At 41.6% G+C, this 12712-nt stretch overlaps 1 protein-coding gene across 3 annotated transcripts in view; it reads left to right on the forward strand.

Moving 5' to 3' along the window:
- The window catches only part of slc8a2a (solute carrier family 8 member 2a), a 53568-nt gene that overhangs the window by 21186 nt on the left and 19670 nt on the right, over positions 1-12712 (forward strand). Inside the window, exons 6-9 of one of the 3 annotated variants that reach the window (XM_037687630.1) lie at positions 3336-3697; positions 5417-5520; positions 6006-6027; positions 9843-9850. In XM_037687630.1, coding sequence (XP_037543558.1) covers positions 3336-3697; positions 5417-5520; positions 6006-6027; positions 9843-9850 — 496 coding nt within the window. Of the gene's footprint in view, positions 1-3335; positions 3698-5416; positions 5521-6005; positions 6028-9842; positions 9851-10756; positions 10760-12712 lie in introns of all 3 variants that reach the window. The other 2 variants (XM_037687632.1, XM_037687631.1) reach the window with 2 other exon arrangements.

A 12712-nucleotide genomic window follows, 5' to 3' on the forward strand; every position in this document is an offset into this window, starting at 1 on the left:
GGGGGGGGGTACACTGTTCAGTGATTTGTAGACATACAGGAGTATTTTGAACTGGATTTGAAAGTGAACTGGTAACCAGTGCAGGGAGGCCAAAACTGGTGTAATGTGCTCTCTTTTGCCTGTACTGGTTAAAAATGGGGCTGCTGCATTCTGTACCAGTTGTAGGCGTGCAATGGAGGGCTAACTGATACCAAACAGGAGCGAATTGCAGTAATCAAGCCTAGATGTAATGAGTGTATGTATTACTGTCTCCAGGTTATTTTTGGACAATATGGGCTTCAGTTTAGACAGCCGCCTCAGTTGGAAGAAGCATGATTTAACAATCATGTTTACATGATTGTTAAGTTTCAAGGAAGGGTCCATTATCACTTCCAGATTAGTGACTCTTTGTTTTTCTGACAGGGTTCGAGCGGAGAGGTCGATACAGTGTTTTGTGATTGTGTCATTGGGAGGGAACAACATGACTTCAGACTTCTTTTCATTGAAACTTAAGAAGTTTAAAGCCATCCAGTCCCTGATGTCAGCCAGGCAGTCGAGCAGCGGTTGAATAGAGCATGTACCATTGTGTCTTAGGGGGAAGTAAATTTGACAGTCATTGGCATAGAAGTGAAAGGGCATGTTGTGTTTCCGGAAAATAGCACCAAGTGGCAGCAGGTATAAAGAGAATAGGAGGGGACCCAGGATGGACCCCTGCGGAACCCCCCATTTAAGTTCTGCCTCTGCGGAACTAAAATCCTTGATGGAGACACAAAAGGATCTGTCAGTGAGGTAGGATCTGAACCAATTGAGGGCTGACCCTGTGACGCCCACCCACTGCTCCAACCTAGCAATGAAGATCTCATGGTCGATGGTGTCAAAGGCGGCTGTGAGGTCCAACAGGACAAGCAGCACAGAATCACCAGTATCTGTGGATCTGAAGATGTCGTTAAAGACCTTCAGCAGGGCAGTTTCAGTGCTGTGGAGAGGTTTAAAGCCAGATTGGAAAAGCTCTAAGATGGTGTGATCCTCCAGGAAGCACTTCAACTGGGACTCGACTATTTTCTCCAGTACTTTAGAAACAAATGGGAGTTTGGAGACAGGCCGGTAGTTGGAAACGACTGAGGGGTCAAGGTTTGTTTTTTTCGGGAGAGGCTGGACGGCAGCATGTTTAAAGGATTTTGGCACCACGCCAGTGGATAAACTACTGTTTACTATAGCAAGAACGGACGGACCTAGAGTTGGAAAAACCTCCTTTAGTAGTCGAGGGGGGACCACATCAAAGGGGGAACCAGAAGGTTTCAAGCTGCACAGGACCTGCTCTAGAGAAGATAAAGTGATGGGTTCAAAATGGTCAAAAGGAGCTACAGATTGAGGTGGGATGGATGGGTCATGAGTTGGAGGGGAAATGAGAGCCTGGGTGGTCACAATTTTTTCCAAAAAGAAATGTAGGAAGTTGTCGCACAGCTCAGTCGAGGCTTCCAGAGGAGATGGTTCAGTGAGGTGGAGAACAGAGTTTAGGGTGGAGAAGAGGACACGTGGGTTGTGAGAGTTTGAGGTAATTATATCAGAGAAGTATTTGGATTTAGCAGCTTTCACTGCTTTCTGATAACAGCGCCAACTCTCTTTAAGTATTTGAAAAGAGACCTGCAGCCTGTCTTTCCTCCACTTTCGTTCCGCCCTTCTACATTGCTGCCTAACGGCCTTGGTGACGTCACTCAGCCAAGGTTCTGCTCTCAGTTTTGATTTTTTGGTTTTAACAGGTGCAACATGATCCAGAGTCTTTAAGAAGACAGAGTTGAACTGGGATGTCAGCTCCTCAGTGGTGGAGAGAAACACTTAGGGCTGAATTATCATTTCAGAGTTATAAACATCTGTGAAACATGTGGCAGTGAAGTGGTTAATGGTCCGGGCGCTACGTGCAAAAATGCACGACTTAGGAGTTAGATGGGGGAGGGTGAACTCAAACTGGACTGGCATGTGGTCTGAAAAAACATTATCACCAATAACAAGATTATTAACAGTCACATCATGAGTTAAAACAAGGTCCAGTGTATGTCCACACTCTTGGGTGGGACCGTTTACATGCTGAGTTAAATTAAATGAGTCCAATAAATCTAAAAAGTCCTTAACCAAGGGCTTCTCAGGACAGCACACGTGCAAATTAAAGTCCCCAATAATGAAAACATGCTCATATTTTGGTGTGATTTCAGCCAAGAAGTCAGAAAACTCATTTATGAAATCCTTAGATCGAGGTGGGCGGTAGACGAGTGCGAATAACGTCGGAGGTGAATGTCCGAGTTCAAAGACGCTCAGCTCAAAGCTGGCGTGGGAAACTGGGATGGGCAGTTGTTTACAGTCAAAAGTTGATTCGAATATTGTTAAAAATCCACCACCGCGCCGGCCTGATGGCCGCGGGGCGTTAAAATACAGACCGTTCTGTGGCAGTAATTCCGTCAAGGCGCTGTTGCCCACGACATGGCTGGGGATTGAGCCTGGGATTTCATGTCCCGAGTCGGCTGCCCTACCTCTACGCCATCTCCGCCCCCATTTACCAAGGCCACCATTAGCCACCCTCTAGCTTTACAATTGCACCTGGTTGTGGATAAAATTGCTCCCTCCACTCGCCAGGATTTGTCACACTTTGCTACTTCTGACTACCAAACAAAAATTAAACTACCTCTGTTTTTAAATACAGTGTAACTCTTACCTACTTGAATCTTACAACAAAATCATTAAAGTTTATTAGGCCCGAGCAGCGAAGTGCTGCAAAGGCCTATTGTAATCACTCTGTTCAGGCCTGAGCTGCAATTTTTTCCACCAAATGAATTGTCGTTTTGGGGACATAACAGATACCAAAAGTCACCAAATTTGGCGGACGCATCAGGACTGGTGAAAAATTACGTATTTTAAGGGCGTGGCAAAAATCGAAACAGAAATGGATCAAGAGAGCCAACTAGAAATTTTCTAAATACCCTCCGCATTAACCTTAGTTTGTTGTAGAAACATGCATTATTGTGTTTAGCATATATTTTAGATCTTTATATAGTGTTTATTTTTACACTTTATATTTCTGATATTGTTGGATGTAACTGGAACCCTGTGCACATAATTTTTTTTTTTTTTTTTTTATCAATCAATCAACCTTTATTTCTACAGGTAAATCCCATTGAGCCTCGAGGACTCATTTACAAGAGAGACCTGATTACTCTAATTAATTTCGTTCCACCTCATGTACTACATGTGGTGAAATGACAATAAACCTACTTGAACTTGAAAATCAACCTGCCTGAAAGCTTTGTTAGTGTTGTGTCTTATGCATTCTGAAGCATGTAACCAGACAATCTTTTTCTTTGTAGGTGGGCATCTTGGATGATGACATCTTCGAGGAGGACGAACATTTTTTTGTACATCTTCAGAATTTGAGGTTAGAAGAGGGAGGAAATGAAGGGACAGGCACCCCACCTAAGGGTAAACTCGTAGAGCCACTGTTTGCCATCATCACCATCTTGGATGACGATCATGCTGGAATCTTCACTTTTAGGCAGCAGGTACTGAGAGTAAGTGAGAGCACCGGCATTCTTACAGTGACTGTACTGAGGAATTCTGGCTCCAGGGGCACAGTTGCTGTGCCTTACCATACAGAGGATGGTAGTGCCAAGGCTGGAGTGGACTATGAGGAGGCCAGAGGGGAGGTGGAATTTACCAATGAACAAACCAGGTGAGGTACAGCTAAAACTAATGACTGCAGATTATTTTGCAGTTTTCTTTTAACACTTTCAATGTTCATTTATCTCTGACTTCTCAATGGTTTAACAAAAGTCCTTAAACCAATTTGGAAATAACCATAAAAATCCAGCATCCATTTATGTCCATTCATTCATTTTCTTGACCTGCTTTTCCAAGTGGATTCACGGTAGAGTTGGTGCCTATCTCCAGCTGTCATTGTGCAAAAGACAGGGTACACTCTAGATATGTCACAAGTCAAATTAAAATAACCAGTCAAACTAAAAACATTATACCAACACTACAGGAACTACAATAATGGGAGCAATAAATACACTAGAGCAGCCAAGTACAAATCATTTGCATAATCTTTTATTTGGTTTAGATTTTTTTTATGTGAAACAACTTACCAAAATCAACTAGCTTTGTGTTATTTGTTTTGTTTTTTATGTTCGGTGTGTCTTTTTGCTCTCAATGGAGAAAACAAAAAAAATCTGTGAACGCTACTAGTGTACCAGTACATGAATTTGTACAAGTACCAAAAAGTCATGGTACAGACCTTGGAGTTACATGAAGAACATGTAAGCTACAGGTTTCTAATCACAAAGAAGGTGCACATTTTTTAAATACTTGTTGCTAACTGCCACAACAGAAAAGAAGTAGAGAAAGATGATAGCTGACTACCATGATTTTAGTGACCATTTAATGACCTTGGTGTAACCTGGTGTCAGTAATCTACCACTAACATGAATAACAATCTCACTGTACTTAAACTTAGCCTTAATCAGCCGAATCAGGTAAGATTCAATATTACCCACTCTGGCCCCCGCAATGCATTGGTCCATTGCTGGAGTTCCTATTACCTTCATGTTTTGGACTATGAAAATTTACCAGATTATATGCCAGATAGATATAGCAGATAATTACCAGAGTCTGCTTCTCAGCAGGTGTGACCCTGAGTAAAGAAAATTATTTTGAATTGCGTATGGGTTGGTGATGAATTGGGAGCGTAGCCTTAGCACTATGCTTCCTCTTAACTGTCACCCATCAGGCATGGGGTCGTGCTCTACTGTTCTACCTTTGGGAAGAGGGCTCCACATCCTCCCCGAAACTGTTCTGTGAATTACTGATGACACACTCCAGGATGTGTTTTTAGACAGAATTACTTGATGACTTGACACCTCAAGATAATAATGTCTCTGATTAGCTGCTGGAAACTCCAGTCACCCTATGAAAACTGACTGGTTCTTTTCCCATTACATTTTCAAGTCATTTTAACTATTTATTTAACTATTTAACTGTTTTAGCTAGCTCATTAATAAATTGTATAGTAAACTGATGGACCGTTGATGAGCGCTTTAATGACAATGACCTCTGCATTCTTAGTTTAGCATATTTCTTAGATCTTAGATCCTTCTTTACAGTTTCTTTTTACAATTGATATCTTTGCTATTGTTGGATGTAACTGGGACCCTGTGTACACAATTTCGTTCCACCTCATGAACCACATGTGATGCGAATGATAATAAAACCTATTTGAACTTGATTAAAGCATTTGTGTTGACAGCAAAACTTTTTTAAAATTAAATATAGTACAAGTTAACTAGTATGTAATTTAACTGTTGTAGAAATAAATCTGTGTGTGTGTGTGCGTGTGTGTGTGTGTGTGTGTGGGTGGGTGTGTGTGGGGCGGGGGGTGCATGAACCTTTCCAGTCAGACATTACAAGTCAGGATTTTAAATATGGAAGAATATGAGAAGCAGGAAAACTTCTTCATCTTGCTTGAAGACCCCAAGTGGCTGAAGCGAGGATTTTCTGGTAAGCCGAAATATCATTATTTCTAAATGTAATACGAAGCAAGAGATTTTTCTCTCTCATTGAAACTGAAAGTGTAGCAGCACCCAAGATCAGCTGATCAATAGCATTTGTACAGCTGCATACACATGTCAGAGTCAGTAATTCAAGATTACAGTCAGCTTTTCACTGCCATATCCGTTTCACTGCAAAGCAGGTGCTGAAGTCATTTATGATTGTAGAAATCCTTGGTGGCTTGTTTAGGTAACCTCATAGAAATCCACTGGATGATGGAGAAACTGCACGTCCATGCTAGTGGAGGACAAGGGACTCTGTTTTACCTGCCAGGATTTCACAGCACTTGCTTTCAGTAAATCTGACTGAAAGTAAAGATAAACAGTTTAGACTAAATAAGACAAACTGTGGAACAAGGCATAAACTATTGTTTTTAATAAAAGTGGGAAGCCAACAAAATGATGTATTGAGTCACTGTCTCTTTTTCTTCCTAGCACTGCTACTTAACCAGGGTAAGTTTGTTTGTGAGTAGATGCTGTGTGTGGTAAATATGCACTTTGTAGCATTTTTTAATGATACTACAATAGTTTTTGTAAAAGTACAACAACCTTATCTATTATTTTTTTAATCAGTCTTTTTCTTGAAATCTTTTTATCATACAACAACAAAAAAGAAGACAAAAAATAGAACAAACCCTACCCTTTCCCTCCCACACCGGATCAGTCACAAACAGACAAACGAATTAACAAGGCATTGACGTTTTCGACGTACAACATAAAAGGCTGCCAAGTGTCCCAAAATCTTTTAACAGAACCCTTCAGAGTATATTGGATTTTTTTATAAATGAATATGGTGCATCACTTTTCTTATCCAATTAACATATGCTGGGGGGTGTGGCTCCTTCCAACTGCACAAGACAAGTCTCCTGGCCAGAAGAGAGCCAAAAGTAATCACATCCTTCTCGTACTTGCTGAAGGACATATCCACGGGGACCACGCCAGTCAGTGAGATGAGCGGTAATGGGTGTACAGTTTTTCCGCATATCACAGAGGTATCAAAAATAGATTGCGTAAAGGTCTGCAGTTTGGGAAAGGTCCAGAATATATGCAAGAGTATAGCTGGAGTTTGTTTACAGCGATTATATGCGGGGTCCAGGTCAACTTTGATCTTGGACAACTTGTCTTTGGACCACTGCAGCTGATGCACTACCTTGAATTGAATTACAGCATGTCTCAGACAGATGGAGGATGAGTAAATGTTCTTAATTATCTTTTGCAAGATTCAGTTTGATATGGGTTCCTCCAAGTCCATTTCCAGTTTCAGTTTACAGGAGTCCAAACTGGTCTCCTGGTATGAACTGAGCAGTGTATAGATCTTGCTGAGGGCCCCCTCAGCTGAAAGCCAAGGATACTGTCTTCAAGTCTGGTGACTCACAGGAACTGAGGAGGGCAAGGGAAGAGCTGGTTGCTGGTATTAAGAAGGCCAAAGCCACATACACACAGAATATCCAAGGACATTTTTCCTCACAGGACCCACAGAGCATGTGGAAGGGCATTAAATGCACCACAGACTATAACAGCAGAAGTGTACAATGCCCTGAGGACCCATCACTGCCAAATAGACCCAAATAGACCACCCAGCTCCAGACTCACCTTACCAACTGAAGAGGAGTCCCTCAGTGTGACCTCAGCAGAAGTAAGGGGGACTTTCAGGAGGATTAATCCTCACAAAGCCACTGGCCCAGATAACATCACGGGGAGGGTGCTGATAGACTGTGCCAATCAGCTCTGTAAGGCTCATATCTTTCTCATCCCTCACCTTGGCAACTGTCCCACCTGCCTCAAGACTGCCATTATCATCCCAGTTCCTAAGAGCTCTGCAGTGATAGGACTGAATGACGATCGGCCAGTAGCCCTCACCCCAATAAGTTGCTAAATGCTTTGAAAGACTGGTCATGACCTACATCAAAGCTACCATTGACATCAGTGAGGATCCTCATCAGTATGCATACTGCAAGAATCAATCAACATAGGACGCCATCTCCTCTGTGGTCCACACTGTTCTCACCCACCTAGAGCAGAAGCGCTCCTACGTCTGTATGCTCTTTGTGGACTTCATCTCTGCCTTCAACACCATGATTCTCCAGACCCTGATGGACAAACTATTCATACTAGGTCTAAGTCCCTCCCTATTCAACTGGGTGCTGGATTTCTTAACCAACAACTACAGTCTGTGAGGATCCACAACTTCTCCTCCTCTACCATAACCTTCAGCACTGGCTCCCTACAGGGATGTGTGTTGAGCCCCCTCCTGTTTACTCTGCTCACATATGACTGTGCAGCTACCCATCCAGGCTGTCATATCGTAAAGTTTGCAGATGATAAAGCGGTGGTTGGGCGCATCACAAACAATGATGAGTCCAGCTACAGGCAGGAGGTGGAACACCTGGAGAGCTTGTGCAGGAAGAACAACCTCCACATCAAAGTATTATGAAGCTGCACTCCTCTAATTATAACCCCTGACCCTTGGGTTATCTCCCAGATTCACCATGAATTGTTTTCTTTTACATTTGACTTCAGTACTGTTTGGTGTTTGTCTCACATTCACTGTCCTTGGACTCAGAGTCAGCTACAGTCTGACTTTACCTTAATTTTTCTTATGCGTTTAAAAAAAAAAGAAGAAGTTTGTTTTATTCTATTAACGTGTGTGATCATGAATAATTATGAATATTGTTTGAAACATACCCCCACAACCCAAAAAGGAAGAAGCGGGTAAAGATAATGGCTGGATGTTTCAATCATTATAATGAAATCATGTGAACTATTATAATGTGTTTAATATTCATTCAACTTTTATTTATACAGGTTAGTCTCTGTGAGCCCCAGGGACTCATTTACAAGAGAGACCTGTTTTGTTTTTTAACAAAGAATGATGACAACAGTAGACAATCATATAAAAGATAGCATGTAAAATGAGAAGAGTAAATGAAAGAAAATGGTATTTTAAAAAAGCAAAACAAAAAACAGCTAGACTGTAAAGCTATGTAGAATACCAGAATACTAAAAACAGGAACATGTCTGCATTGGTTTTTGCCATAAACTTAGCAGCTGTATGAAATCACGTAGAGAGGTCAAGGTGGAGAACTTTAGAAGTTTTTACAAGATATTCCAGGAAACAGGAGCAGAGCACGAGAAGGTCCTTGTGCCTGGTTCAGTGAACACTGAGAGAACACCGCAGGTAATGATGTCCTGAGAACATATTTCTTTCTCCTGTTTTTCAGAAGATAGCTTTGCCTTGAAGATGCACCTGTTGAAAGCTCTTTGAGCTGGAGCTGTTTGCTTCAGAGGGAAGTCATAATGACCCTGAGTAGTTAAAACATGTGAGAGCTGGTGTTATTACACAGTGTCTTTGTGTGACTAAACAGTTCGTCTAGGACTCCTGAACCTGAGTTTGACTTTGGATCCCGATCCTGATGTAGTCCGAGGTCCACTCCTCGTCATTCCTGAGCAGATAAACATTTTGCTTGATTACAGTTTGTTAGAAAAAATTAGAAGTTAAATAAGTACAGAATATTAGGCATTTTTCTCACTACAAGACTCATGTTCTCGGCTTGAAGTCGAAACCAGCTGAAGGTTGCGATGGACGGCACCTTCTCATCAGCAGTTGCCCTCACCAAGCCCTGAAGCTGTCACAGTGACTTTCTGCTGCCTTGGGCAGTTCCTGGCGAGTCCTCCTTATGATGTATCCTGGTCTGACCTTCCTGCAGAACCCCAGAAAGACGAGTGACCTGGTGCCCTCAACACTGAGCAGGTAAGGAGCAGAACCTGGTGACATGATGGTCTGGTGATGTTATTGTACCTGATGCAACTTGATAAATCATTTCCTGGCTTGCAGTGATAATAAATGACTTTATCTGATCAGATTTAATAACTTATTTGAACCAAAATCCAAAGGAAACTATTAAAATGGTCAAACTCTGTCTAAATTTGTGCGCATATAAAAACTAAAAAATTCCTCCTCAAAGGGTTAATTTAGCCTTAAATACAGTAATTAAACTTTGATTAATTAATTACTGTTTGTTTGTTTATTATTGTTGTTGATTCTTAGTTTGATTATTTTTGTTTTAAAACGTCATAGACAACTTTTGTCTCTTCATTCAGATGAATATTCATGTGTTCTGGTCTAGAACTCCCTGTAATGAACTCATTCTACTTCAGTGACTGATTGTGATCATTAAAGGATGAACGTATTAATGAAGTTGTTGTTGGTCAGTAAACTGACCAGCTGGTGTCACACTTTAACAAGTACTAAATGAGTAAACACGAATGTAGTGGAGGAAGTGTCACCATTCTTCCTCCATCTCACTTAATAAATGCTACATCACTGTGAAGAAGACGAAGGAGTAGTGCTGGGCCATATCATGTGGTTCACGATAACACCGGTAAAAAAACGTGCCCGGGAAAATAAATGATATCGTGATGCTAATTTCATGGCCTAATTACGTCATCCCACCACGCAGCGGATTACGCTCACGTGGGTCATGCAGCGATATTCAAGCTTTAAAGGTGAAGGCATGAATGGAGACACCTGAGCTGCACACTGGTTTTTTTTGGGGGGGGGGGGAGGGACACAGCTGAGCTGAGAGCAGTACCAACAGGTTTCAAGTTGGTCAGCGTGAGGGTTCAGCATGAGGGAAGACGTTGCCTTTAGCTTTTTAACTAGTTCACTGATCACTGATAACTTGGAGCTACGTCAGGGCCGACGGGTGGGGGTGCGCTCAGTTCTGTTGACGTGGCGGGCCACCCCACTTGTCTAATGGTAGGAGAAACACTGACTATGCATTAGCCACCGGTTTATGGTCAAGTCGGAGCCTTACCTGAGTTTGACTGTGCACTAAAGTTTAACTGTGCACTAACAGAGACTGGGAACTGCTCAAACCTGGAGACCAGTTGCTTTCCTGAGGATCAGGACACTGCTGCTGGCTGGTCTGATCAGCAGTCCTTTCAGGCATTTCAGTTGTTTTCAGCATTTGTCACAAGTTTTGGAAGTTACAGCTCATTTACCTCATGACATTGACCTTTTCTCTCTAGCCTCGCTAGAGAAACAAAAGGTGACTAATCTGGGGGTGATAATGGACCCGTCCTTAAAACTCAACAGTCACGTAAACATGATGGTCAAATCCTGTTTTTTTCAGCTGAGACGGCTGTCTAAGCTGAAGCCTATACTCTCCAAAAAGAACCTCGAGACAGTGATCCACGCCTTCATAACATCTAGGCTTGATTACTGCAATTCACTTCTGTTTGGAATCAGTCAGTCCTCCATTGCTCGTCTACAACTGGTCCAAAATGCTGCAGCCCGATTTTTAACTGGTACAGGCTATAGAGAGCACATCACGCCAGTTTTGGCCTCCCTGCACTGGCTACCCATTCACCTTCGGATCCAATTCAAAATTCTCATGTATGTTTTTAAATCACTGAACAGTTCCGCCCCATCCTATCTCACTGATCTTCTGCAGCCATATGTCCCACCACGCTCTCTGAGGTCAGCAGACCAGATGCTTCTCTCAGTCCCAGAAACCCGTCGTAAGCTCAGAGGTGACAGGGCTTTCTCTGTTGCAGGTCCACGACTGTGGAATGAGTTGCCACTGAGTGTCCGGCAGGCTCCCACACTCTCAGTCTTTAAGTCTCGCTTGAAGACCCACTTCTATTCGCTTGCCTTTAACACGGTGTGATTTGTTTTGGTCCGGTCTGTTCTCTACTCTGTTGGCCATTTTAGTTAGCTTCTGCTGCTATTTGTATCTGTATTTCTATTTTATGTTTTCCTGTCTGCTGTGCATGTTTGTTTCTTTTGTACAGCACTTTGGTTGGCCTTGTTGCTGTTTTAAGTGCTATATAAATAAATTGGTATGGTATGGTATGGTATTTAAAGGCAACATATTTTCTCTTGTACGTTACATTTATCAATCAATCAACCTTTATTTCTACAGGTAAATCCCATTGAGCCTCAAGGACTCATTTACAAGAGAGACATGATTTAACAAAGAAAGATGACGACAATGGACAACAGCAACAACAATAAACAGTTATAAAAAGTCATACTGCAGGGTTTTTTTTTTTTTTTAACAAATAGGAAGGCTAAAAGGGAAAGGTAACAAAACAAAACAAAACAAAAAAAAAAAAAAAAAACAGCTAGATTTCAAGACAATTGTAGAAAACTAAAAACAGGAACATGTCAGCATTGGACCCTGCCAGGAGTCCAACATCCAATTTATGCTCAACAGATCTTCAGCTTCATTTTATTTAGTTCTTTTGGGGACTTCACCTGCACTTTAGTTTTTGTGGTGGATTTTGTTCTATGTTTTGTGCAGACTTTTTCATCTAAATAACAGAAGGATCTTTTGTTTTTATTTATTTTTATACTTTAAGACTGAATACTTTACTAAATAAAGTAATTTCAGTCAAATTAACCCTAGTTTTTTTTTAGTTTTAATATAATACTGCAAAGCAACATGTTCAGTTAATTTTATCAAATAACTATGATTTCAGGTTTTTATTTTATTTTATTTTTTTTTGTTATATCACAAAATTTGACTTGACTCTCTTTGACATGACTGTCGATGAGGGAGAGGGCCGGCACCGGAGGAGGGGGCGTGACAAATACACCATCTTAGCACCAACATAACTGGTTTGTTCCACTTTGGAGTAAGCTGTTGGGGGAAGAATCAGTTTTGTTGTGTGTTTCCTTGACTGATGAAGCCTTCTGGATGGAAGGTGAAACGTTTCAGAACAAAAAAAGAAACTGTCCAGATGACCTGACTGAAAAATTTTGGATTTTATACCTGGATTATTGAGCATGGACTTTGTTTTTAAACTGTGTTTCTTTTTCAGAAACAGATCCTGTCTAACTCTGAATGTTAGGAAACACCTTGTATCTGTGACTTTCCTTCCCTCCATCGATCACGGTGACATTATTTACATGAACGCTCCTACAAGAACCCTGCAGATGTTGGATGCTGCAGATGTTGGATGCTGCAGATGTTGGATGCTGTCTATCATGGTGCACTAAGATTCATAACTGGCTGTAACTATTGTACCCACCACTGCACCCAGTATTCACTGGTTAACTGGTCACCATTAGCTTCACACAGACTCTCTCACTGGTACATTTTCATCTTTAAATCACTTCCTGGTCTGCTGCCTTC

This window comes from Nematolebias whitei, chromosome 14 (genome assembly GCF_014905685.2).
Source record: "Nematolebias whitei isolate Nwh7 chromosome 14, NemWhi1, whole genome shotgun sequence".
NCBI lineage: Eukaryota > Metazoa > Chordata > Actinopteri > Cyprinodontiformes > Rivulidae > Nematolebias > Nematolebias whitei.